Raw genomic sequence first — 27,371 nt, forward strand, 5'->3', positions numbered from 1 at the left:
ACTTCAAAACCTGTTATTTTAGTTTCAATAAAATGACAAAAATTTCACCTGAAGTGCAAAATTTCTTGAGCAAGCTTTAAGCAAGTATTCTACAGTGCATCAAACTCAAATATTAATCATGCAACCAATATTTAAAATTTGAATTACTATATGAAACTATAAATTAATTTGTCTTTGTTTTTGATGTATAGTAAGTCCGTCTTTCTTGAAAGTCTTTCTATAAAAAACATGTTTTTCATAAATGTTATTATTTTATAAGAGAGTAGTGTCAAAGAGAATAAATGAATTTTAATTTTGAATGTTCACCAATCTGATGATATCACAGACACGATGGTTGTGTCCTAATATTCGCAGGCATTTATTATTTATTTAAAAAATATTGTTTTTATCTGTGGTATTAGTTATAGAATGTCCAAAAAATTTATATTATTTTATCCAGAGCGTTTTTCTAGCCAATTTAAAAAAATTGTTATTGAAAGAATTAAAAAAATTCACTTACATTAATAAATTAAGTTTCAGACGTATTTTTCTTTAGAATTACATGTTTAAAAATGGGAAAAATATACTTGAGGATGCCCCTTGGCGAAATTGGTGACTTATGTTTGGCTCCATTCCTGTTTGCGCGGAACACCCTGGTAACAGGAGTGGCGGCTAAAACATAATGATATTTCAATGAAACATTGGAAAATTTCAACAAAACGTCGGCCAAAACTTGCAATGAACCCAATATAAGCAAAATTAATAAACCCAATAAAATGCATTTTGAATCTAAACGAAATTTAATGGAGTATGAGAGCAGAGAGAAAAGGAAGAAAACAACTCACCTCTTCATTAAGCTTGAATATTCTCTGATTTAGGTGCACAGGTTCTCTAATAACAGCTAGGTACTGTCTCAATCGGAGACGGATTATACCTTTCGTAGGCCCTAGGCATAGCCGTTTTAGGGGCTCTCCCCTCCTTCTCCCACTCCTCCCCTCTCTTCAAAATATATGCTAAAATTTTCTTGCATATTCTTTTTTACATTTTTATTAATATAGATTTTAATTTGCAAATTTGTTTATCGAGTTTTAAGATAAATTTAATTTCGATAGTTATTAAAGATAAACAGGTTTATCTTTAATAACTATCGAAATTAAAGATAAACTTGTGAAAACTTTTCCTAACATTCACATTGCATTAAGAATACATTTGTCGATTCTTGGATCAAATGCAGAAGGAAAAAGATCTTTCTCCAGATTAAAATTGATAAAAAATTATTTGCGTTCAAAAATGAATCAAGATCGTTCGGCATCGCTCGCACTTATGTCTATTGAATACGACATTTTGCGTAGTTTGGAATTCGACAGCATAATACAAGATTTCGTTGAATCCAAAAAAGTAATATTTTAGATCATAAGATTCTGCAAAATAATTTATTACCGAAAAATATTATTTTTTTATTTGTATCTTCATAATTTTGTGCAATATGCACTTGTTGTTTTTAAAGCTTAATTATTTTTGTCAACAAATTTTTTCTCCCAAGTTTTTCGTAGGCCCTAGGCACGTGCCTAGTGTGCCTATAGGGTTTCAATTTATTGCGAATAGAATCTGTGTACCTCCATCGCCACATAAATTCCGCAAAATATGAATAAAAAATGGATTCGGTAATACCGGACTAACGGTGACATTTTTCTAAAGTCCCTTTTTATAACTACCCACATACCTTCGATCTTATTGACCAGAATCAAAAGTAACCTTATTAGCCTGTATCCAATGTAGAGCTAATGGACCTCTGAAATTACATATACCGTTGAACATTTAAAAATAACGATAAAATCTAAACCAATCAGAATCACGATTGGGTTTCAACATCGCCCAGCTTGGCAGTCAACCGCGATCACAACTTGGCGAGAATCAAGGGCACCCTCAACTATAGTCTACCCTAAAAATAGCTTATATTCTTAAGAATCTTGAAAATAAAAATGTATGTGTGGTCTCATTAAATTGTTTTTGCTTGTTCTGTTAATACATTAGCGAAACAAATTCAATAATGAAAATTCTTCATACATATTCATTAAACAAAACAAAATTTACTGTAAAAGTTAACTTTAGAAAATTGAACGCTGTTTAATGTGACAAAAAAAATCCAGGGAACAGATAATAAGCATCCATCACCAATTTTGGTTTCTGTGCTATTTAATTGATTTGTTTAATTCTTTTGTTTTTGTGGGGATATTTCCATATTGTGATCTTCCGTGCCAACTACAATCAAGGCACCAAATTGATTTTAAACTTGCAAGTTTTATTTTTAAAAAAACATGTTTGCCTGAGGTTCTGTAGTTTCTTTTTAGTTCCTTGTGGAACAAAAAAGGAAGTCAACAGGACTTGGCAATTATTTAGGTAGAGATCACCATACGGAAATATTACAATCTTTTTCTATCTTTATTAGTTAAAAAGATATGGAATATAAAATAAGGTTTTGTAAAAAAAAAAAAAAAAGAAAAGTAGATAATTTTATAATTAGCTCGATATTTAGACAAATTGGATTATAACCCTGTGCCAGAATTTTTTCCAACTTTCTGCGACATACCTCTCTAATACTAATATTTTTCTGAAAAATACTTTTAAAAATAACAAATATTCATGTTACTAAATTAAAGTAACAAAAGCGTCAACTTCAACAAAAAAAACAACATTTGGATTAAGTAAAATAATTTTTTTAATAGAGTACGTAATTTTTTTTATTCATATATTTTTAGGGAGAAAACACTATTTCCTTTTGCGCATTTTCTAAATCATCATCACATTAAAGAAATTTGTGAAATCCGTAGTAGTAACTACCCAAAAAATAGTTTATTTTTCGAGATTCAGTTGTTCTAATAAATATTATGGTATTAAAAATATTGCATTTTACTAGCTATGTGGAAATCACCAGCAGATGGCAATGGGGATAGAGCTTTCGCCTTCCAATGAGGCCAGTAGATACGAATTCCGCATTCGGCTTGCACCGACCACAGTGCTGTTGTGAAATATCCTCAGTGGTAGACAGATCATGGGTTAGAGTCCCCTTCCCGTCAGTCTAACCATGAAAGTATCTTTTTGTCTTCCTCTCCATGTAACGCAAATGCGGGTTAGCTCCATCAAAAAGTCCTCCACGAAGGCAAATTTCTCCCAATACTCGATCCAGGAATTCCTTGTCTTCTGGATTAGGTTCAAAATGACAAGGCTGCGGAGTTGAACATTAGTAGTCGTAAACCCATAAGATTGGGTCGGCTGTTCAACGACGATTATAAAATAACTGCATAAAAAATTAGAAGGAAAATTTCTGCAGAAAAGAAAACTAAATTTTTTACCTTCATGTTTCTTTATTTTGCATTATTCTCATTTGAAAATAGGACCACGGAAAAATCAAAAGCATTTTTTCCCACTCGGATGCACGAGAAATGCATCGTTTGAATATAGTTCTGTAGAAAAGATAAAATCTCACGAAAATTTCTGCAGAATTTTTTTTTTTGTTACTTCCCAAAAAAACTCTTTCTGCAAGAACTCTGTAACGTTCTGCGGCAATGTCGCCATGATTTTGCTACAGGGGTTATAACATTTAAAAGATGACTACTCAATCATTTAATTTCTTTGTTTTCTCAAAGTACCTCACTGGTAATCGAGAAAATCTTAAAATTACAAGTATTACACAAATTGTCTAATAAAAAGCATTTAAATGATAGCAATGAGTTGTCATCCTTTAAGTGTTATTTATGAGGTAAATTGTGAAAAAACTCGTAATTTTAAGTTTTTATCTAAAATGTATTACGTTTAATTTTAATATTAAAGTCTTCATATGTTTTTATGTAAATAAAATGCCAAAAGAGTTCTGAAATTTATTAGCATTTTTGTTTTTGCAAAACAAACTTAAAATTGTTAGCCCTAAAGTTGCAAAAGTGTGGAAGAAAGAGTTTTTATATTGTTATTTTTCCATGAATTCCATTTAGAGAGCAGTTTACTTATAGATAATCTTTAAGGGTCCCTTCAAATGTTGTTAAACAGAGAACCAACTGTATGTAATCTACAAAAAGAAACTTGTATTATAACTTTCTGATCTTTCAGTATTTGTTGAACAAAATGTTCTGTTTTTTATTAAGCTTGAACATTTCAATAAAAGCATTGATGCTGCAAACAATTTTAAAGATCATTTTGCCATTCATTTTCTCCATACTTCTTGGAGCTTTTTGGTGTCCTAAAATTATGAAAATGTTATTAATTTTAAAGCTGCTTATTTTATATTAGTTTTTCGAACTAATCTTATTTTTTTGCTTTTAGTTGGCTGTTGTATTGATATTTTCTGATGTCAAAATGTTGCTAAAAGATGTAAGTGCACCTTAAATATTGTTTTTAAAGTTTCTTAAATTGCTGTTTTTTTTTTCTTTTAATTTTTTTTAAAAATCTTACCAAGAATTTCATTTTTCATTTGTTTTTAACTAACATTTATTATGAATCTCCATCATATTTAAGTGTAAAAAAAAGGGACAAACGTTGATTATTATTATTAAATGATCTCTACTGAATTTATCTTTATGCAGATTTTAAATAAATGCACTTTTACACTTAGAATATACCAGTATGGTATATTATAAGACAGATCAGATTTGTAAAATAGAGTGTATTGAGTCTTGATAGGCTTAATATATTAATTTTTCTGGATATTTATTTATAATGTTTAAATTCTTTATATTAATGTAGTGTACTTCTTTGTTATTTAACCCTTAAAATACTTGTCAAAATTATAAAAAACAAAACTATCTTGAGAGTACAGTCAAACCTCATTAATGTCAACTCGAAAGGGGACGAAAACTTACTCCCATTAAAAGTAGTTCATGTTATCAGTTTGGAATTTTAGAACATTTGCGTAGCTAAAATTATCAACCTAAACATGTATCAGATTTAAATTAATTATCCCAAGTTAAACTGAAGCATACTTGATAATTTATAAAATTTATTTGCTTAAAAAATATGAAGATGGTAATAAAAGTCGGCATGTTTTGAGAGTTCAAAAATAGATGCTCATTCTCAAAACTCACCGAATGGTGGTTTGAGACATAAACTTTAAAACCTAAGACAGAAAACCTCGTCTTTATTTTCCATTTTTCTTTGGCAACTTTGCATTTTCTCTTTTAAATCACTTTTGTTTTTTCATTCACGTCAAGCCTTGAGAATGGGTGCCTATTTTAAGGGCTCAAACCATGTTGACTTTTTTTTTACCATCTTCATATTTTTGAAGGAATTGAACTTTTTAAATCACCAAATGTGGCAGATTTGTTTCAGAGTGTTCTAAAGTACGTAATTTTTGTAGACCTAATATGGAATATTTTAGGAGTTTCATGTAGTCTGACCCTATGTGTAGTTTTATATAAAATCGAACTATACTCCATAACCAAATAGGATTTAAGTAAAGACCATAGAAAAGACCATAACCAAATAGGATTTAAGTAATTATCTGTAACTGCATATAGTTACGTTTTATTTATCTATCGAATTATAATTATGCTTTCAAAGCAATATAAAAGCTTTTAAAAGTTAAACTCCTCGGACAGAAATGTAAAGCATGTTTTTTTTATAAGCAAAAAGAAGGTGGTACTACGTCGTTTTAGGAGTTTGCGATGTTGATATTCCTTCGTGCTTGGAGCTTGGCATCCATTTGGTGCGCACTTAGATGTTAACAGGCTTTCTCCATAGGGATAATGGCTTTTTCTTAACTTGCAGCAGAGTATCATTATTTTCTTTCTAATTATAAAGGAATTTATAATATTACATACTATATTGTGTTACATACTATATTTCCCGAGGGCCTTCATATAAATCAAAAAGTGTACCGACGGGATATTCTAGTCTGTGAGCCAAAAAGCATTTCAGCAATGTAATTTAGACATTTTATTAAGACTCGGTACCATTTCATGAAGCTAAAAAGACACAAGGGTGGTGCCAGGCATATTTTACGGACATGAATGGCCACCCTACTCTCCAGATCTTAATCGCAAGTATTGCAGTCTATTGTCCATTTTGAGGTTCAGAACCGGAACGAAACCCCACAAAAGTTCGGACTCTCTAAAGTGATCATTTCTGCGGGAACGACCTAGATTAGAGGCAGAGAACTACAACGCCCATTGCTGAAAAATTCAATAAGCATAAAAGTCTACTCTTGTTATTATTTGTCGTATTTTGTTAATTAGTTTACTTTTAATAAAGTTAAACAGTAGAAGACCTATATAATACAATTCTATATATTCTAATTTTCCTTAAGCTACTCTAGATTTGTGGGCCTAAAAAATGAAATTTGCAGTAAATAAATTGCTATATCTAAGAAAGAACTATTAATTTGTAACATTATTTGCTTAATTATTTGTTAAGAGGTTAAAATTTCAAATCTAAACAAACAAAAATGTATTAATTTGTTTGTTTCTTATGCTACTGAAAAAATAAAATTTTTTTTGTAAATAATAAATACTTTAGTGCATATTTTGTGTTTTTAAGTATTTCTATCTTAAGTATGTTAACGCCTTTTACTATTGATCTGTATCAGACTAATATTGCCATATTTTATAAGGTAAGTCCAAAGATAAATGAAATGATTTTTATGATACGAAATTCCATAAAATGCAAAGCCCACTGTTTTAAGAATTGCGTTACAAAGATCTACTACTACATTAAAAGTTATTTGTTTGGTGTTTTTTGTCACGCCCTGTAATGTTTTGCTTATTCCGCAATACAAAGGTCACAAAAAATCTCAAGCTTTTTGAATTTGTGAAGTTGGCAGTTCAGGAATACTATGTAATATTAATATTTGGAGTTACTTGTATGAATTACTATCATTATAATCATAATAATATTTTAAAGCATATTTTCTTGATTTTAATAAACATTTTTATTGTAAATCTATTTCTTACTTGATTTGATGATGAAATATGTATGCATTATTTCTATATTTAGCTCAGCTTAAAGATAGAAGAGTTGAATAATGCTTTGTGTTTGAAGCCAGGGGATATCAATAAGAGAATAAAAGTTCGCAATAAGATACACAAATCTCTAAAATCGTTCTATCCAGAGTGTCGACTTTCAATCTACGGTTCATCTTTAAATGGTTATGGAACAAATGAATCTGATTTAGATTTACTCTTTTTACCTTATCCTGAATATCATGCTGAAAATCATAGTGAAGTAAGTAGTGAATTCTTTGTATATTTGTGATCTAATAGAATACTATTAATTGCCTTTATTACTCAGGTCTAAATTTTTATACCACATAATTTGGAATAAAAATAATTTTTTTTTTAAAAACAATGAAAATACACAAATAAATGTGCAGATAAAAAAAAAAGATTAACTAGGAATGTAATGAATAGTGATTTGGCCGAATATTCAACGCCGAACTGCAAAATTTTTATTTTTTAAAAAAACATTCATAAATATTATTTTTATAAAGAAATAAATTTAGTCATTAATAAATATAATAAAAACTTAGCTGTATCATTGGTAATGGAGAAAAACTCTAAGATTAAATTGGTAAAGAGGGAAAATATTTAAGATAATAATGATAATTGGATATTAATATAATTTGAAATATTTAAGATAAAAAGCACTGACTAACAGCTATTGAAAAAAAAAGCTAAAGTTGAAAACAAAAAAAAAAGAGATAGAAAAAAATATCCTTTTAATTCTTAAGACAAAACTTTAATGCTAAAAATAATATTTTTCTGCAAAAAAATGATCCATAAAATATTAAAAGCGATATTGTCTATCAGAAACGTTTTATGTTGCAGCTCTATCATAGAAATACCTATATAAGAAACAAAGATCATACAAAAAAAAGTCAAACAGAAAAAATAAATATTTCAGTCATCCAATTACTGTGTTTTCAAGAAAAAAAAGTCTTCAAAACAAACCCTCTTAATTTCCACGTCATAATAAAAATGTTTATAAAAACATACGTTTTCTGAAAAAGAAAAGACTTGATAGAAACCTAAGCAAAAATCACTCTTAATTTTTAAATGAAAATTTTAACGCGAAAAATATTAATTTTTACCTTTTTACATTGCTGTGCTTTTAGATTAAAGTGACATATGGGATAGTAATAAAGAATAACCTTCATTAGAAACACTCTTTAAAAAATACTGCCATAATATAAATGCTGATAAACTAATAATTAAATTTTAAAAAATCGAAAGAGAAACAGAAAAAAAATTGTTTTTACTTCTGAAATATAACTTAAACGTTGAGACTCTGGGTTTTCCATGTTACTAGTTATCTGTCCTACCGTACGAGAAAAAATTTTCAATAAGAATTAAGTCTAGTAGAAACCATCTGTTAACATGCTTCATTTTAGTTAAAACAGAAAAACAAGTGAAAATAAAACAGAAAGTTCTCAATTTTTAAAGCATTAAGTATTGAAAAAAAAATGAAATTGACTTACCTGAATATAATTTTTTAAAAAAATCAGCATTTCCAAAACTCATGGTTCACTATAAAGTAATCTAGTTTGAATTCTTCAAAATTTCTTTTTTCCGTGTGTCTTTCAGAACATAAATTAACAAGATTTGGAACTGAACAAATATGTATAAAAACTTTCTAATAATGTGTAGTAAAAAATATGATTTTAGTTTACTTTTTCTCAAATCTATTAAAGTCTACCCCTAAAAAACTTTGTCGAAGTAATGTCCCAAGCCAGCCTCCAGCATTCGACCTTTTGCCGAACATTCGGCAAAAGGGCCCGAATACCGAATAGTAGCCAAATATTTGTTACATCCCTAAGATTAACACAAGAATTTCCTATTATATAAGTGAAACTTTTACAATAGTTAAAAATAAATAAAAAGAATTAAATTTATGAAACTAGTTGGCCATTCTTGAGGTATTAGTTTATTATAACAGCCTGGTTTTATGTTTTATTTTAGTAATTGTTACAGGTTTAGTAACAAATCAAATGAAAAAGTTTAAATCAAAATTAAGCATTACATAACATGAAGTATTTTCCTCAACCATTTGGAGAATGGCTTCCATATTCATTTTATTTATTATTTAAGAAATTACAAATTTTTCCATAATTTTACTTCTGCAGAAAATAAAACATCTTTTGAAAAATTCTGCAGAAAGGTTTTTTATAGAACTCTTTCTATTTCTGTATTACTTGGAGGAAGAGAAAAAAATTTTTTTTTGTTTTTTTTTTAAATGAATATTTTGCAAGAACAATAACATCCTGCAAGAATGTCATTGTTATTCTGTCACAAGGACCAGTTGATGATTTTTTTTTTGGTATTTTTTTTTTTTTTTAAATAAAATTATTAGCTATTTTCAAAAGTGGGGAATAAAGTTTTTATGAGAATTTTAACCGTTTGAGTGCGGCGAAATGCTATCGCGCTTCGCTTGTTATGTGCCAAAAATGCGGAGAAGCACGATAGCGCTTCTCTTGTTTTGTACCGAAAATGTAATAAGTGAGAATAAAAAATATTTTTGTTGGTAAAAATTACTTGTTACATAATAATTAGTCTTAATTATAACCATTTCTATTGTTCTCCAAGAAAATTACTAAGCATTTCATTCCTCACTATTAGCATATATATAAGAAAACGCTTCATCACTCAAACGGTTAAACAGATCTTACATATTCTCATGTCGCTGATTAATAATCTGAAATCGGTGTCTCTCTGAAGATCTTATGCGATTCGATATGCTACAGTTTTTCTGAAATTTGATAATATATTCCTAATCAGGATTTTTTAAAAATTTACTCAAGTGAATACTAAGTGCCCTCACTTCCCTGCTGCATAGGGGGGTGGGGTAGAAAGAAAGCGATAATACATTTAAGTTTATGATATGATACATTAAACTCATATGTTTTTTTTTTGTGTGGCTTAAATCTTATATTTTAAAGGAGCAGATAAGTGTATATATATGTATACAAATATATACGTTCTTTATAAACTTGTACATTCAGCCAAAAAATACTCTAAACTGAAGATACAGTTTTAAAAAAATCTTTAGCTTTCTAAGCAAAATTAATCTCTGATTTGAAATTTCCACACCTGATTCAGGTAAGATCATGTACTTGTATAAATGGGAAAAAAAATTGTTCACTATTGTTATTAAGTAGTGAGAATTATTTTTGACAAATAATTACTGAACATTGTCATCAAATCATCAAAAATCATATTTTAGAACATTAAATATAATTCTGCTTCTGAATCTTAATGCCCACATGATTATTTCAAAATATATTATAATTTACTTAGGTTACCGTTGATAAAGCAGTTAATTCTCCAACCATATATGACATTACTTCTGGCAAAGTAGCGAAAGAAAAACTATTGCATATGGATAGATTAAGACAGTTATGTTTTGTCCGCCGAGTGATAAGGAAAGACAAAACTTTTCAAATGGCCTTGCTTATTCAAGCCAGATGTCCAATTGTCCGTTTTCAAATTCCTTACTTGAAGATAAGCTGTGATATTTCTTGCGGTAGTAGGTAATTATCTTTTTACATTTTAAGTTAAATCTATTATTATGTTGATATTTAGGGTTCCCTGCTCATATTGCTTACCAACCCGCAACATTGTTTCATAATTATACAATTAACAGATTGATTGTTAAATCAAAACTTCAAATCATTCAATTAAAAGATCCAAACATTTTAACTGTACAAGGAGATTCTGTCACTTGTTTGCTCCTGTCACCAACCCCCTTGATTACTTTGCATTCATCATTGATGTTTTCTTAAAAGTTGATATATTCATTGATATATTGAAAGTTGATATATTAGTTGAAATACAAAGAAAATTTGGTAATAAAATATGTAGTTATTATAATTTAATGCAACAACATTTAGTTAATAATCAAAATAAATAATTATAGTTAGTTCATCAGGAGTTGGTACTTGGCTCTGCCTTCATCACGTGGTATCCGTCGATACTATTTCGCTATTTTTGGGAGAAGGATGTGAACAATCCTGAACAAGGTTGCTATTTGGCGAGCGTACGGCAAAAATATTTATTTCGCTATATTTATGTGCATTTTTTTAACATTAAATATTTCATAAATTTGATGATATTTCTCTTTTTTAAGTGAATAGTTTGTCCTTTTTGAGACATTTTGCTGCAATATATTTAGTTAGCTAGAGCAGGGCTGATTGTGCTCTGGAAAAAATCCGGATTTCCGGAATTTTTGCTAGCAGTGATCCGGAAGTTTCCGGAGATTGAAGGTCCAGACGTTTAAAAAAAATCATTGATTTTTTGGGATTTTATGAACTGAAAAATGACAGTTTTCGTGAGAATGACCCATGTAAGCTTATATTCACGATTCATATTAATTTTTTTATCAGTAAATAGTTGTAAGAATAATAAAACTCAAGAAAGAAAGACATATTTGTAAATTATAATAACTTCTCCAGGTCATCATAGGTATGTGTAAAATTTTAAATATATTTTAAGTAAAGTAAGAAATATTGAGAAAAGGGGGAAAAATCCTTGTTTAAATTTTTTTCAATTTAAACTTTTTTTTTTTTAACTCAAGAAATTTTCCGGAATTTTGACTTGGACTCACAATTACCCTTGCTGGAGTAACGAAAGATATAATAGCAGATGATAAAGCAAAGTAAATGACTGAAAAAGAATTCAGTGTTTGAGTTTGGCGCGCATTAAGGGTTGTCTCAATTTCAGGCGCGGAAACGTTTCTTCCCTTACTGAAATGAACTCTTCGACCGAGGAGGTGGGGTCAAGTGCCAACTCCTGGTGAACAAACTTGACTTCGGTTTGAAAAATTTTGAACTGCACTTGAAAAAAAAATTTAATCTTAGGAATACAAAATCTTTGAAATAATAAAAGTAAATTAAAGTTGAGTAATTTTACTTTTTAAAAGCACTTATGTTACTTATAAGTTAATATAGCTATAAGTTAATATAGGAAATTGATTTTCTCTCTCATGAATTTAGTTTTTTATATTTTTAAAAGTTTCAGTATAAGTGTTTAGATTTATATCTGACAAAATTTAATCTTTCTCTTTTATTTCCTATTTTATTATTATTATGTTACTTTTGGCATGAACTTCAATTTGATCTTATAAAATACAGATTTCAAGAGAGAGTAATAAATATTTCTACAATAATTGATACATAATCAATATTTTAAGCACATAAAGTGAGAAAAAAATCAGAATTTTGATAAAACTTCGGTAGAAATTTTAAATAAAGTGGCCATTTTTTTATTAAGTAAAATAATTATAAATATTGATTAAAATGTATTTTTTTCATGGAATTATCTTTGAGTAAACGAATTTTATAGTTGTATTAAGGAAACAAATTTCTGTTTGCTTAAAAAGTTCTTAAGATATAACTAAATACACAAAAATTAACATTAAGGAATCCAAATTTTGGATCACTCTCCTGATCAACTATAGGAACAATATTTCCTAGATTGCAGCTAACACCCATATATTTTGGGGTTCAGAAATTCGAATCCGTTGAAAAAAAAGGTATATTTATTCAGAAAGTGCGTTTTTGTGTCTGATTTCTTAGCTTATAATATCGTCTGCACTAATTATTTAGCGTATTTGAGGTCATTCCCTCAAACTAATAAGATTTATTCCTAGTACATGAAAATCTGATCATTAGATCAAAAGATATTCAAGGTGGGTTTTTTTGTTGCATTGTGCATTTTAAGCATGCATGGTATTTATTGGTTACTAATCATTGATAATTTAATTCCTTCCATTCTAGCCATGTTGTTTGCAATACTCAATTACTGAGATTTTATAATCAAATTGACGATCGTCTGCAACCTTTAGTGATAACTCTCAGACATTGGGGCAAGTCATTAGGATTTATCAAGTCAGGAATTTTATCCAGTTATGCCTTAACACTCTTAGTTGTTTTCTTCCTTCAGAATGTAGAACCTCCAGTTTTGCCACCTGTTAAACTTCTTCAAGATCTTTCAGGTAATATTATTTTCCCCAAAGAATCTTTTTTAATGCCTTTTATTAAGGACGGATTCAAGTTTCGCTCCTGAAAAATGTGTGTTCAAAAGTTCAAATTCAGGCAATCATGACTTGCATTCAAGTTTGTTTTTTTTTAAAGTGAGATTACTTTCTAAATACATGAATTACACTCTAAGAAATGAATTAAATTTCTCTCTAATAAATGCTCAGTTGATTGACCCATTGCTGAACTGCAAAATTTTAGATGAGAGAACGCTGTAGTGGTAGCGAAACTTTTCATTGCAGCTTCTGTTTCACCTCCATAGTTAATTTAAAATAGCGAAAAAGTAAGTTTGAGCAAGCTTAGTGTAAGTCCTGAAGTTTCAATGACTGAAAATATAATACAAATTATTGGAAGAGAACTTCCCCATCGTGTAATCTTAAGTTATTCACTCACAATTTGATTTTAATTTGATATTTTGAAAATTTCTTTTCAGTATTTGAAACTTACTCTAGATTTGTCTGAATTAACTTTTTATATACTTAAAATTTTAAATTAGCTATGGATGTGAAAGGGAATTTGAATGAAAAGTTTCTCTTATGTATAGCGTCCTCTTAGAGCCATAATTGACCATGTTTTGTGGCCATCTAATGCAGTGTACCGGTACCAATCCGTGGATCAAATTGTACCGGGCCGTCCACTTCATTAAAACTGAGTTTAAATTCCTAAGTTTATACCCCAAATTAAAAATAGTTCCATTAAAATTTTATTTATTTAAAAAAAAAAGAGCTCCCGAAGGTAGTAACATAAAAAATTTCTTTTCTTTTTTTTAAAAAAAAGAAAAGAAAACCCCTGCAACTATTTTCTTTTTCAATTAAATTTGATTAAAAAAAATCAATCATCATAACTATAAATATCATAAATAAAACACGAAAGCGCTGCGCAGAATTGGAAATATTGAAGAACTTAGTCTTCTTTCTTGATTGTGACTAATTGATTTAAGTAAGTTAAAATGTTAAATCACATTATATTTATTTTTTGGTGTAACTGTATTTTATTTTGAAGGCGTGTTTAAAGACAATTAAATTAAAAAATCAAAATAATCTAAAAAATAAACAATAACCGTCCCCCCCTCATCGAGCTGCGGTAAAATTATCAAACGTTGACAGGTCCGCGGTGATAAACAGGTTGGGGAACTCTGATCTAATGTACTTTCAAAATGAAATTATCTAATTTATCTTCGAATCTTTCAAAATTAAAAGTGTTTGAATGAAAAATTTCTTAATTTCAGAGATAAAAACTATTACACCGTTTATATTATTATAAAAAACTAGTAGTTTGTATTATTATCAAGAATAATTGGGACAATTTCTATCCCACTGCTCTTGAAAGGGTTAATGTCTTGATTAACTTAAATAAATTTTTAACTTTTTAGAATCACCAATCTTGGCAGACGGTTGGAATGTTGCTTTCACACTTGATTCACGTATAGTGAAAAAATCAGAAAACACTCAATCACTTGGTAAGTTAAAAATAAATTTTTTGATATCAATAAATTTTCAGTTCTTAGCTTTTTTAAGTAATAACCCTAATACTAAATAAGATTTATGTGTCTTTTTCTAATTAGTAAGTGACATTTACAAAACTTTTTTAGTAAGAAAAACTAAGAAAATTTGAAAAAGTTTAGTTAATACATTGTTAATCTTTAAACATAAGTATGATTAAATATTAACAATGTATAAACATGATTTTCGCACATTAAATTGTGATGTAATCAGTCAAACCTTGGTATCTCACATGAATGCTAATTTACGAATAACAAAAATAATTTAAGTGACTAAAAATTTGAATTGTTTAAAGCAATTGATCATTACTTTCAATTAAATAAACTTAATTAATATTCAATACAAGGATGCAAGGTATACCTTATTATACGCACACTGAAGCAAAAAAGAAGAAAAAAGTGAACACAGCACAAATAAAGTACAGAAATAAGCATACTGTTGTTTGGATTCTATAAACCAAACACTTGGGGTTTAGACATTGAAAAAGGTTCTTGTTTATAGAACCAAAATTATAGTATGTTCTGTATTTTGTTTGTACTTTATTGTTATTTTTTGCTTTCAGCAATATTAAATTTCTTAAAAATTTCTTGTAATTTACATTCCTTATTGCATTTTTTAGTGTCCTAAAATTGTCATCAGACCTACATTTTCTGATCACATTTAAAGACAATTTTTATATCTTATTAGGTATCTTAGATTAACATTAGATAACATTGTCTTTTAGATTAATATTACATTGTTTTCTTTTGATAATTAGTAATTGTCCTTTGATCTTTCATTACTTTGTTTGTAGGAAAATTTAAAAGGTTTGAATGAGGTTGCGCAAAAATATATTGTTAATATTTAACTCTCTAACTGTTGTATGAATTGGCCACTTCATAGAGACTAACATATAAGTTAGAAATATTTTGAGATGTTTATTTACTAACATTTTTGTCTCATTATTGAGTATGTTTATGTTACAAACAATGATAATTTATTCTTCAACTGAACCAAAAAAGTGCTATTTTTTAGCACTTTTATCTGCTTTATTTATAAATGTCTGCATTATTTATAGTGTTTTTAAAATAAAGCTTGATATTTTTAGTTTGGTTTTACTGAATTATAAATATATATATATATATATATATATATAAATTTTTAGATTAATTTTATGGATAAATATTGAATGATTAACTTTACTGTGCAATAAAATTTCTATTCCATTTTTTTTAATCGAAAAACCAAAAAAAATTTGCTTTTTTATTTGAAATTTTATTGAAGTTAATTTAGAAATTAAGTAAACATTTATTTCATTAAATGATGATGAAAGTTGTGATGTTATCCCTCTTATTAAAATTTTTTTACTTTTATATCTAAACTTTTTAGCAAATTTTCCACATAATATATTATATGTAACCTCCATTCCATTCCAAACCATTTTTTAGAGAGAGTTTAAATAAAAATTATGAAATAGACTAGTTTTTGACAGTTCAAACTAGTTTAGAAATAAATGTGTTTGCATCATTCAACGATAGGGATAGATAACACTTATTGTGCTGCTATCTATTGGTAATTTAGAGAAACCCTATTTGGAACAAAATGAATAATTATTACAGTAGTGGCAACTAAGTTTTAGGAGTTTTGACTTTTGTGCTGATGATGAAAATTCCCTATTATAAAATAAGTAAAAGCAGTGTTTTCTTTGATAACTAATAAATATTTTATATGCAATGCAATATTTTATAAATATAATCAGTATTTTATCTGCGTTATATTATTTTGTTAGCAAGCAATTTTTATAATTTTTTTTGTCTTGCTTTAATATGATATGGTTATGTGCAAAGAATTAAGGCAATAAGGGGAACGTTAGAGGCATTAAGGTATGTAATAATTATTAGATATTAAAACAGCTATATTAATAGTATTTTATTAATGTTTTAGGAAGCTGAATAGATTTAGTGTTGTCAGCTGCAAGAAAAATGAAAATGTGAAATTTTAATCATTGGAAATTTTTCTAGTAACCAAACAAAATACTGTAGAATCCCAGTTAGTCATATAGTCAGGTAGCAAAGGCAGATAACAAAATGGTGAATAATCTGAACAAACTCAAAAAGTATGGTTTAAACATGAAAAATAATTTTAAAATAAATTAATACATTTATATAGATTTCAAACATACAACAGAAATCAACCTTGTTTAATTTATTCTAAATCACTGAAAAACATCTAATAAAGAAATAAAATAGTGCTTATATGCTTCATAAAACAGGGTTCCCACGGTCCTTGAGAGTACTTGAAAGTCCTTGAATTTTTTTTTGCTAAATTTAGGTCCTTGAAAAACTTGATAGGTCCTTGAATTTGTCCAATACTGCCGGCTGCCCTTTTTATAAAACACCCGCGGATCTTTCTCGTTCTTTCTGTTTTGTTCCCGAGCTCTCTCACATGGTTTTTAACGCCACCGTTTCTAACCGGGCCTAGCGTCTTGGGGTCTGCCAAGCGCGCGGAGCACAGCAGACAATCAATGCGTTCGGGGCGAGACTCCACTTCATCTTCTGTCGCATATGCTTAGATCTTCTTTTTTCTTATCGAAACTGGAATACTCTCGAATTTCGTAACAATATGTACCTTGTAGTTTTCAATAAATTTGCCGTTTTACCATCCGCACTTGTCCTTACGTTTGCGTCATTTCAAAACTTTATTGTAAAGCGTATTCGCAAAGGCACGGCTTCGTATTTGTGTTATGTAGTTTAGACTAGTTATGCCTGGGAAGTGCTATTTTAATCCCCAATGGATGGATAATCAAGCTTATAAAGAATGGATTTTATCGATGCCCGAAAAGAAGTTCAGAGCCAAGTGCCGATTATGCATGAAGGAGATCGATATCGCGAAAATGGAAGAATCTGCTCTGAAATCACACATGAAAGAAAGGTAAAACAAAAAAGCAGTCTCATGCCCTGAGTTCTCTTTTTCCAAAGACATCAACATCTAATTCATCTGGTGTAAATACTCCTTCAACATCGTGTGCCCCATGTGAAACAGAAACTTTAGTGGCCGAGGTAACATTGTCTTCTTATCTGGTCAAAAGGAATGTGCTTGATGCTGAAATTCTCTGGAGTCTGAAGTGCATCACTAGTAATTATTCATGTAACTCCTGTGAAGGGATTAGTAAATTGTTCTCCAAAATGTTTGCTGATAGCTGTATAGCGAGACAATTTTTTTGTAGTGCCACAAAGTGAGCCTATTTGGGCTCCTTTGGATTGGCACTATACTTCAAAGGGATTCTTATAAATGAGCTGAAGAATGTTGATTGCTACACTGTACTCTTTGATGAGACGTTAAATCAGTCTCTACAATCTAAGCAGATGGACATTATGGTAAGGAATTGATAATAAAGTTTGCACTAAGTATCTTACCTCCCAATTTATGGGTCATGGAACTGCAGAAAATATTTTGTCCTCTTTTTACAAATGCATGGATGATGGTTAAAAGCTCTCTAAAATACTTCAATTATCCATGGATGGACCCTATGTCAATTGGAAATTCTATTAGAAGCTTCAGTGTGAATTAAAAGAGAAATATTCCCACCAGGTCATATTCATTGGCAGTTGTGGATTACACATAACGAATAATGCTTTTAAACATGGTGAAAATGGGATATGTTCCTTCTAATTTTTATTTTCAGAAAGAATTGTTGCTGCATAACATTTAGAGAAGGTTGTGTAAATTATGGATGAATAATTTCAGAAACGATGTTTAATAGAGGAGAGGAGGGGGTTATGGAATAGTCATGGAATATGGAATACCTAAGATTTAGCTCTGTCTTTCATGCAGCCTTCACATGGAAATACACAGGATTAAAGGATTTCACCATTAACACCTCATTACCATTAGTTATAGATTGTGCTGAAAATGATTTTGTGAATTAATATGTAAAACCAGTAGGGTTGTTTTTAAAAAAATATAAATTTTAGTCCATAATACATATACTCTCTTCTCTCTATATAGGCAAAGCATTTAGGTATTATATTTGAAATTAATTATTGCCACAACAAGCATTGTTGCTTCTAGTAAAATAGAAGAGAATAATTTTTAAAATTGGTCTTAGATTAAGGTGCTTGAAAATTTTGTTGAGGTCCTTGAAAGTCCTTGAATTTCAATCTCATCATAGAGTGGGAACCCTGTAAAAGTATTCACGCATAAAAATGTTCAGTTACACTTTTTTTAAAAAAAGAATCAGTCCTTTGTATTTGCTTCTTACTTTGGAAGTGCCGATTTTTAATTTTAAAATTTTCTTTGTTTAAAATGTGCTTCTTTGCTAATATCTTCACAAAACTGGCATATAATTCGTACCGTTGATAATCCTTTCACAGATAATTGGAGTTCTACTGTATTGAAATTGAGTTATTGATGTCCTATTCTCCTTGTTGCTCTTAATCTATGATTTCACTTGATGAAAAAAAAAATAATAAACTAATTATCATCAATCATGTGTTTGTAGCACATGTTTCAGAAAAGTAAAGTTTTTACATAACATTTTGAAACCATATTCAGCAATAGGATGGTAATCCCTCTTTGTAAATGGTAATCCCTCTTTGGTCAGGTGAATCAAGAATTTGAAAAGAAAAAAAAATAATGACCTTTTTTTTCTATAAAAGATAATTACAGCCATTTTATAATTTTCATTTGAATTTTATGTATGTATTCATGTATTGTAATATACTACTATAATAGATCTGTTGCATTTGTACATTTTTCTCCAACATTTTTAGTTTGTTATTTTAATTGTGATTGATTTAGATTTTTATATAGGGATAAATTTGTGATATTGGCTATACAAAGTTGAAGTGCACTTATTCATTTCTATCTCTTTGCTTAACTGGCTTTTTATGTTTCAGAATTCTATCCTCATTATGCAATAAAATGCATAAAAAATAAGAACTGAATTTTTTTATAGTTATCGCAAATGGTTTCATATAGAATATTTATTTGAAATAATAATACTAAACATACATATATAATTAGATGAATGCATGATAATATGAACTTTTTAAATATTGCTCTAGGTGCATTAATTATTATACATTAGATGCTTTTAAAAACTTTTTTTAATTATGTATTCAATAAAACTTCATTTATTAATGTCTGATGAATCAAATTTGAATAAGTGTTCTTTTAAAGTTTTACACCAAATTTTTTATTGTATCTTTTATATTAAGAGAAAGAAAATAGATACTCTTATTTCGCAATATTTAAATAATTAATATATTTTATCTGTATTTATTAGAGGTTTAATAAATAAAACTTCTAATACTATTAGAGGTTTAATAAATAAAACTTCTAATGTATTATAATAAACTAGGTAATTATATTATTAAAAGTTAGATAGATAAAACATCAAAAATATTGCACAGCATATCAAGTTTTATTATTTATCAGTTTTTTATAAATTATGTATGGTATTTCATGTACATTCCACATCAAATTGTAAGAAAACGGATAACATTTTTTAAGTTATAGTTTAGATTTAAATAAGAAGGTGAGTGGGCTAAATAATTAATGGCAATACAAAATTTTGAATAGGATAAAACTTTTAAATCTAATTTTTCTACTAAACAAAAGTGCATCCATTGCTATCTTATTTCAGATGTCATAGTTATATTATGTTTAATAGATGGTGAATAACCAAATTAAAAACTATTATCTTTAAATTACTGTCTATTTCACTTTCGATTTCATAAGTTAATGCACAATATTTTGTTCTGGTTTGTAAGTAATGGAGTAACTATTTTAGGTGAGTTACTGAGAGAATTTTTCCACTTTTGTGGAGAATTTGATTTTGCCAACAACATAATTTGTCCCAGCTCTGGAAAAAGACTTCCAATCAAAGAGTTATTAAACTCCTGTGATAACAGATTGAAAGAATTTGAAGTAAGTACAATTTAAATTCCATTTTCACTGAAGAAAGTTTTACTTTTTCACTGCTGTAATATTGAATTCATACTGCTATAGTATTAAAGCAACATAATTTTAAAACTTTTGCTGTTTCTTGGTACAATAAAATGTATTCCACAAAAATTTTTAACTAATAAGTTTTTATTCAATTCCTACTATTAGTTCATACTCTCCCTATTTCTTGTTCAATATTTCAATCGTTAATAAAATACTTTTTATTCATCCACTCTAGTTAAAATACATTTTTTATAACTTATAGTGGACGACACTTGATGTTAATACAGATTTTTCAAACATTCATGAATTAAATAGGTATACGCGAAAAACGAAATGGAATTTTCTGATTGGTTAAGTCTTAGTCATTGTTTTAAATTTTACTATAAGCGATTCAGTTTTTTCACATATTTTAAAGATAACATGAGTGATAATTTTTAACTTATAGCTCTATTTGAACAAAAAATAGTTTACTGCGCACATTTAAATATTTAACTATTTTATATTTGCTGTGTCAGATAAATTCAATAAAGAACATTACGTGGTAACACGTGTGGTCTACGTCACCAAATTTATACTTTTATAATCTGATACCACGAGCCTTTTTATTTCAATTCCTACTATTAGTTCCCACTCTCCCTATTTATATTTATATAACTTGTTCAAATTTTCAATCATTAATAAAATACTTTTTATTCATTCATTCAAGTTCAAATACATTTTTTTAAACTTGTGTGGTTAATACAGTTTTTTCAAATATTAATTAATTAAATTTAAATTTTTTTAATTATTTAATAAAAAGTAACTAAAATAAAATTTTTCTTTGTTGACTTATTACTTGATATATATTACTTGTTTAGCTTTTCAAATACAGTAAAACTTGTGTAAGTTGACCACTTGTGGTGCATTGTTTTAGTGGTCAACTTAGACAAGTGGTCAACTTATAGCGGGGGTGGGTCATTGTTCACTTTTTCGTTTCCTATATCATGTTGCTATATATATATTTTTTTTTTTTTACTTGACTTAAAAATTTTATTCAGAAAATATGCAAATGAATATCTTAAGAAATGTGTTTAAACCTGAATGAACTTCAATTTGATACATATAATTCTAATATTTAGCTAATTTTTTAAAAAAAAATTATTTCGTTAGTTATGCATGTGAAGTGTTTAATAAGTATATTTTCTTAAAATATCAGAACACGAAAACATGTAATTTGAAAACTTTAACAAAATAAAATTATTTGAACACTTTAAAATTTAGTTACTACACTTAAAGATCAAAGACCATAAATAAAGGGTCAAAGCATATTTCAGAGCATTCACTTATTCAAATGCTCACTATTGCAACTAGAAGAGCAACTTTTCAACTAACACACCTGTTTTCAATGAACGGATGAAAGAAATGGTCAAAAGCTGACCCCTAACAGTTTCCCCTGAGGGTCAACTCATAAAAGGGTTTGGATTAGCTTTTTACACTATTTCACCAAACAAGAGAAATTTAATTTGCAAAAATGACAGAAAATTTTCTGAATTTTTATTTTTCTGGTCAACTTATGAGGGTTTTAGAATAGAATTTCATAATACTCCTAGACAAAATTGACTTATTTCAGTGGTCAACATGCAAGATAGGCAGGTGTTCGAGCTACAAAGGTTTTGCTTCTTTATATTATATAGGAAAAATTCCGTTCTTGATAATTGAGCTCAACTTATGCAGGTGCCCAACTTACAAGGGTGGTCAACTTGGCAGGTTTCACTGTACTAAGATGCTGTCTTATAATTTGATAAGCATATTTTAAATATGCTGATTAATTAGGTTATGTTACAAAATTAGATATTTTCTTTGATTATAAGTATAATTAGGTAAATAAGCATTCGTGGATAAAAAAAGTTATTATCATCATGAAGGGTGTTTTTTTTATGAAGTGATTAAAAATTCTTCAAATTATAGGTAAAAGCTTTGAAAATGTCACAGTCTATATAAATTTCTAAAGATTTTTGTGCATGATTGCACTATTGGGCATCAATCAAATTTGTCAATTATTTTGTTGGTATCCTAAATGATCTTGTTATAAACTCTTTTGCAATTGCAAAGTCTAACTGCATATTCTTTTTACAGTTTACACTGATTAGAATCATCTCCCATTGAGTCTTCAGTTTCAATGACCAATCTTGAAGTCTCATATGCTATTTCATAGATCCAATATTATATTAACGCCCATTAGAATGTCCAAAAAGAGACCATTCATTCCATTATGGTGACTTAAATTTAGTTCAATTCCAAAAACGGGTGTGTAACTTTCCTACGCTTTCAAAACGAGCATTTGTTGCATTGACAATGAATCAAAACTTTGGAGAAAATAGTTTAAACCACTATTTCTGGTAGTGAACACGCAATAAACACGAAATACCTTGAATTAATCATAAATGAAGACCGAGCGAAAGGACCAGTTTAACCCTGTATGTTAATCCATGATCAAAAAGCTTTAAAAATATTTACTTTTTATTATTGAGAATTAAAAGTGTATCCTTATGTGGAAATCAAAGTCTAGTATACATTCATAACCTTTGTAAATTTCTTTTCAAAGATTTTAATCAATTCATCAATCATACTTTATTTTCTTGTTTGAAAATTGAATCCGCTCTTTTTGTGAAGTGTTGTAAAAAGTGATTTATTTAGCGATAAAACAAATGGCATTTACAGTCTTCTGGATTTTACTCATGTTTCGATTTCTGGAGGATTGGGTTTTCGGCACAATAGAGGTAAAACCATGTTTTTAGCGATAAAAACTGCTAAAAACCTACGGTTTTCTTATGTAGCATATTATTCAGCAGATAATACATTTTTTTGACAAAATTTTCGTTAGAATGAACAATTAATTTTGCTATTATTTACAGTGCACCAAAAATAAGAAAACCTTGAATAACTTTTGGTCTAATGATCGGATCTTCACGTTATAGGACTCAATCTTAATCGTTCTAGGAGCTGACCTCAAATATGCTAATTAATTAGTGTTGAAGATGTATTAAGTTATGAAATCAAACACAAAAACGCCTTTTCTCAGAATAAACATACCTTTTTTTCAACGGTTTTGGATTTCTTAGACCAACTCCAAACGGTGACCTCACATTATAATGTTTAATTTTTATTATGTTATGATGTTTATTTTTGTTAAGACCATAATGGACATTTTATCAACCTTTGACTATATAACCTAATTAAAAACAATTTGTCTAAAATTTCTGCAGAAATTTTTGAAAAATGTTCTAAAATTTAAATCAGTGCTTAAGAATTTTTAAAGGCCTGAGTACAGTGCTCAAAGTTGGGGGAAAAATTCTTTAATTTTTAATGTAATAACAAGATTTTCATGTCTTCAGATGCAATTTTAATGGTTTAAGAATGTGACCCTAAAGATACTAATTAATTAATGCAGGCAACATTTTGTTACGAAATCAAATGATTCCTCTGAAGAAAAAAAACAGAATTTTATAATAGATTTAGATTTTTAATAGTCAAAAGATGGAGGGGTAGCTGCAATTTTAAAATGTGGTCTAAATTGTTAGTTAAGAAAATGGCTAAAAGCTTTAGCCGCTTTTAGTTAATATAACTTTTTGGATATTTTGCCTATCTTTGGAGCTATCCTAAACAAATCAAAAAAAATTTTTAGTTGCAACTATAAAACTTGTTTACTTAGAGGAAATTTGAAGTAAAAAATGATTATTTTATAGTTGATTTTTTTCTTAGTATTTTATTTAATATCAGAAAAAACTTTAAATTATATAATCCTAAGTATCTCGATAAATAACTAATGTTAGAATACTTCAATAAAATTATATTTTGCATTTGAAATAACGTTAAGATATATAAGTTTTACTTTTTATTTTTTATTTTGAGGGTTAAGAATCCAAATCTGTCCTAAAATGGCCATGGTCAAAGAAAGTATGTTTTTCTGTTTTTACAAATTAATCAATATGTTTAAGATTAGTTCCGATTAGTTAATGATTAAGCTTACATCTCAAATTGTGAATTAATCTGATGACTAGATTAAAAGTTATTAAGGTGTTCTACTTTATATGGTCTGAATGGTTAGTTAGGAAAATGGCTTTTTTTTTTGTTAATATCATTTTTTGGATATTTTGCCTGTCTCTGTAGTTTCAAAATAAAAAATTTTTTTTAGATAATGCATTAAAACTTGTTTATTTAGAGAAAATTTGAAGTAAAAAAAATCATTTTACAACTAATTGTTTTTTCTTAGTATTTAATTTAATATAAAAAAAGATAAGATCCTGAAATGATTAAGCTTACATCTGAATTTGTGAATTAATCTAATGATTAGAGTAAAAGTTATTAAGGTGTTCTATTTTATATTTTGTGCAATGAGTGATTGCAATAAGAAATTTGTATTTCATCATGACATTATTTATTTATCTATTTGTATTATTTATTTAGATATCTTCAATGTGCATTCAAGACCCGTTCCTATTGTCTCATAATACCAGCCGAAACCTGAAATTGCATTTGTTTTACTTCTTCAGGCAAGCAGTATTTCTTGCTGTTAAAATAATAGATGGACCAGAACTCAAACATAATTTTGAACTTCTATTCAACATAGATGAATATAATAAACTGTGCAAAAATTGTTTAATTCCACCGATGTCAGAAAAATCTATATCCTTCCCTATTGATTTTAACTTGCCAGATTCATTGAGAAAAAGTGCCTTAGAAAAACGAAAATTTTATGAAAGTGTCTGTGATGCATTTCTCGAGCTTTTACAATTTGGACTGCTGATAGATAGTGAGATTGTTAATAGACCTGAAATAAGTTTGGAAACCTTTAAAATGGAGGATAAAGATAATGACTTTCGATTCCTGGAGTGTATTCAGTGTGCGGTTTACAACAGGACTTATGTAGGCCGTGCTAAACTCGAAGACAAAGACATTTCTGTTGTTGACTGTGATGCAAAACAATTCAACAATTCTATCATAAAGCAAGAGTTCATAACTTCAACTTATCTAATCCAACAAAATCCTCTTTTAACTAGTCCTCAACCATTTTTCTGGTTTTATTGTGATGTCTATTGGAGTTTTTTGGGCAAATTAGAAAACCTTATCATAGTTTTGACCCCTCTCACAAAGTGGAAAGAAAGTAGATCAACTTTCATTTTTCTTCAGTCTTTTATAGAAAAATATCTTCCAAAAGTGGTATCTAATTGCGAACCTTTCTTTAAATGAAAAAAATTGACTATCATCATCTAATGATTTGCATTTTTCTAAAAGCTGAGGATTCATATGATGTATTCAAAACATAAAAGGCAAATTAATATGTTTATATTTGCAGCATATCATGAAATAATAATGACAAATGTTTTTAAATCATACAAGCTGTTATATTTCATAGAGGTAGGGTTTTCCCTGGTGACTTTTTTGTGAAAAAGCATCCAAAAGCAACTATTTTTTAAAAAGTTATGACTTCTTTTACATTTAGACTATTATTTCCTCATTAATTGTTGTAAGCGATATGTTTTTTAACTCTTTACCTTTTTTCTAAATCGCGCAACAAAAAAAATTAGTTTTTTATGCTTTTATGTACAAAATCAGGCAAATAAAGAATGACTTTTGCCTACAATGGTGGAATTCCTCACTAATCGCCATTTTTGTGCTATCGATTCATTTATCAACTTTGTACTACATTTTATCGATCTTTAAATTCTTTATGCTAGCTTTATTATTCTCAATACATATAAATTATTTTATTAATGCGGGGATAAATTTTTTTAGTTTCTTTTATAATTTCTATGTAGCTTCCTTCGTGTAATTTTTTTAATTTATGGGCAAAATTTAATGCTTCAGATTTGCTATTCTCCATGAATGGAGGTATAACCTATGTCAGGGCTCAAAAAAACTCAGAAATTTTACTTGTCCCCGAGGAAGGCTTGTCCAACAATGTACCCGTCCTCCTTTGAAACTAACCCGTCTCTTCTAAATAAATAAAAATATAATTTTCTCTTATTTATTACAAACATTTATATAAATTGCACAATAAATTAGTAGTTACTAGGATTACAAATACTAGGTTACTAATAGTAAAACCTAGTTTTTCTTTTATGAAATAATTTCTTTCTTTTATGAAATAATTTAAATAACAAAGGTCAAGTTATCTGTCAATTATCATGTCAATTTATCCGTTTTATAAATGAATCAAATATGACGTTTGTCAGTTCCACAATCAAGCCAATGATTTACAGAGGTTTCTGCGCAGAAATCTGAAAGAGGTTTTCCATTTAGGTAGATGTTCATAAATGTGTTTAATGCTTCTTGTTTAAAACCAGTAAGTAATGTGTTTTTTTTTTTTTTTNTTTTTTTGTAAGTTCATTGCTGAAAAGACCCTTTCAACCGCTGCAGTACTCCCAGACAGAGAAAACATCAATTCCACCATGCGCAGTATGTTGCTGTATTTCTAGATTAGAGGGTCATTTTAGAAGTGAGGCGCTAGACTCTTGTAAGATAACAAAAATTGAAAATGTATTACGAACATTAACGGGAAAATGGCCGTCCGCGCGGACGCTGGATTCGAGAAATTTGTTGTCCACGGGGAATTTTTGACCTCCAAGGACGGGCGGTTTTTCGAGCCCTGAGCTATGTGTACACCACATCAACTGAATTTTATAGACAAATAATGTATCGTGATTCTCATGCCCACGATTTAAATATCCCACATCCTGATTCGTATTCGCTCAGATTTAAAATGTAACATTTGTTTTCACGCAATTAAAAAAAAAAAACAGACACCGTTATTCGTAAATCACGCGATTTTTGAACCAAATATTCTGATCTGTACTCACATGTTTTAAAAATCAAATATCATGATTCGTAGTCAAATAATCGTAAAATAAGAATTCACGATTAAGATCAATTATCATGCAGGGTTCCCACAGTCCTTAAAAACT

At 28.5% G+C, this 27,371-nt stretch overlaps 1 protein-coding gene across 1 annotated transcript; it reads left to right on the forward strand.

Annotated features, from left to right (window-relative positions):
• The first annotated feature begins 86 nt into the window (after positions 1-86).
• LOC107448044 (speckle targeted PIP5K1A-regulated poly(A) polymerase) lies at positions 87-26,050 on the forward strand. Its single transcript, XM_043040221.2, has 8 exons — positions 87-190; positions 4,297-4,344; positions 6,961-7,188; positions 10,257-10,489; positions 12,734-12,951; positions 14,367-14,453; positions 20,270-20,406; positions 24,874-26,050. The coding sequence occupies exons 2-8, from the start codon at positions 4,330-4,332 to the stop codon at positions 25,654-25,656; spliced, it is 1,701 nt and encodes a 566-aa protein (XP_042896155.1). The 5' UTR covers positions 87-190; positions 4,297-4,329; the 3' UTR covers positions 25,657-26,050.
• Positions 26,051-27,371: the final 1,321 nt, after the last annotated feature.

Source organism: Parasteatoda tepidariorum, chromosome 10, assembly GCF_043381705.1.
Source record: "Parasteatoda tepidariorum isolate YZ-2023 chromosome 10, CAS_Ptep_4.0, whole genome shotgun sequence".
NCBI classification, from domain to species: Eukaryota; Metazoa; Arthropoda; class Arachnida; order Araneae; family Theridiidae; genus Parasteatoda; species Parasteatoda tepidariorum.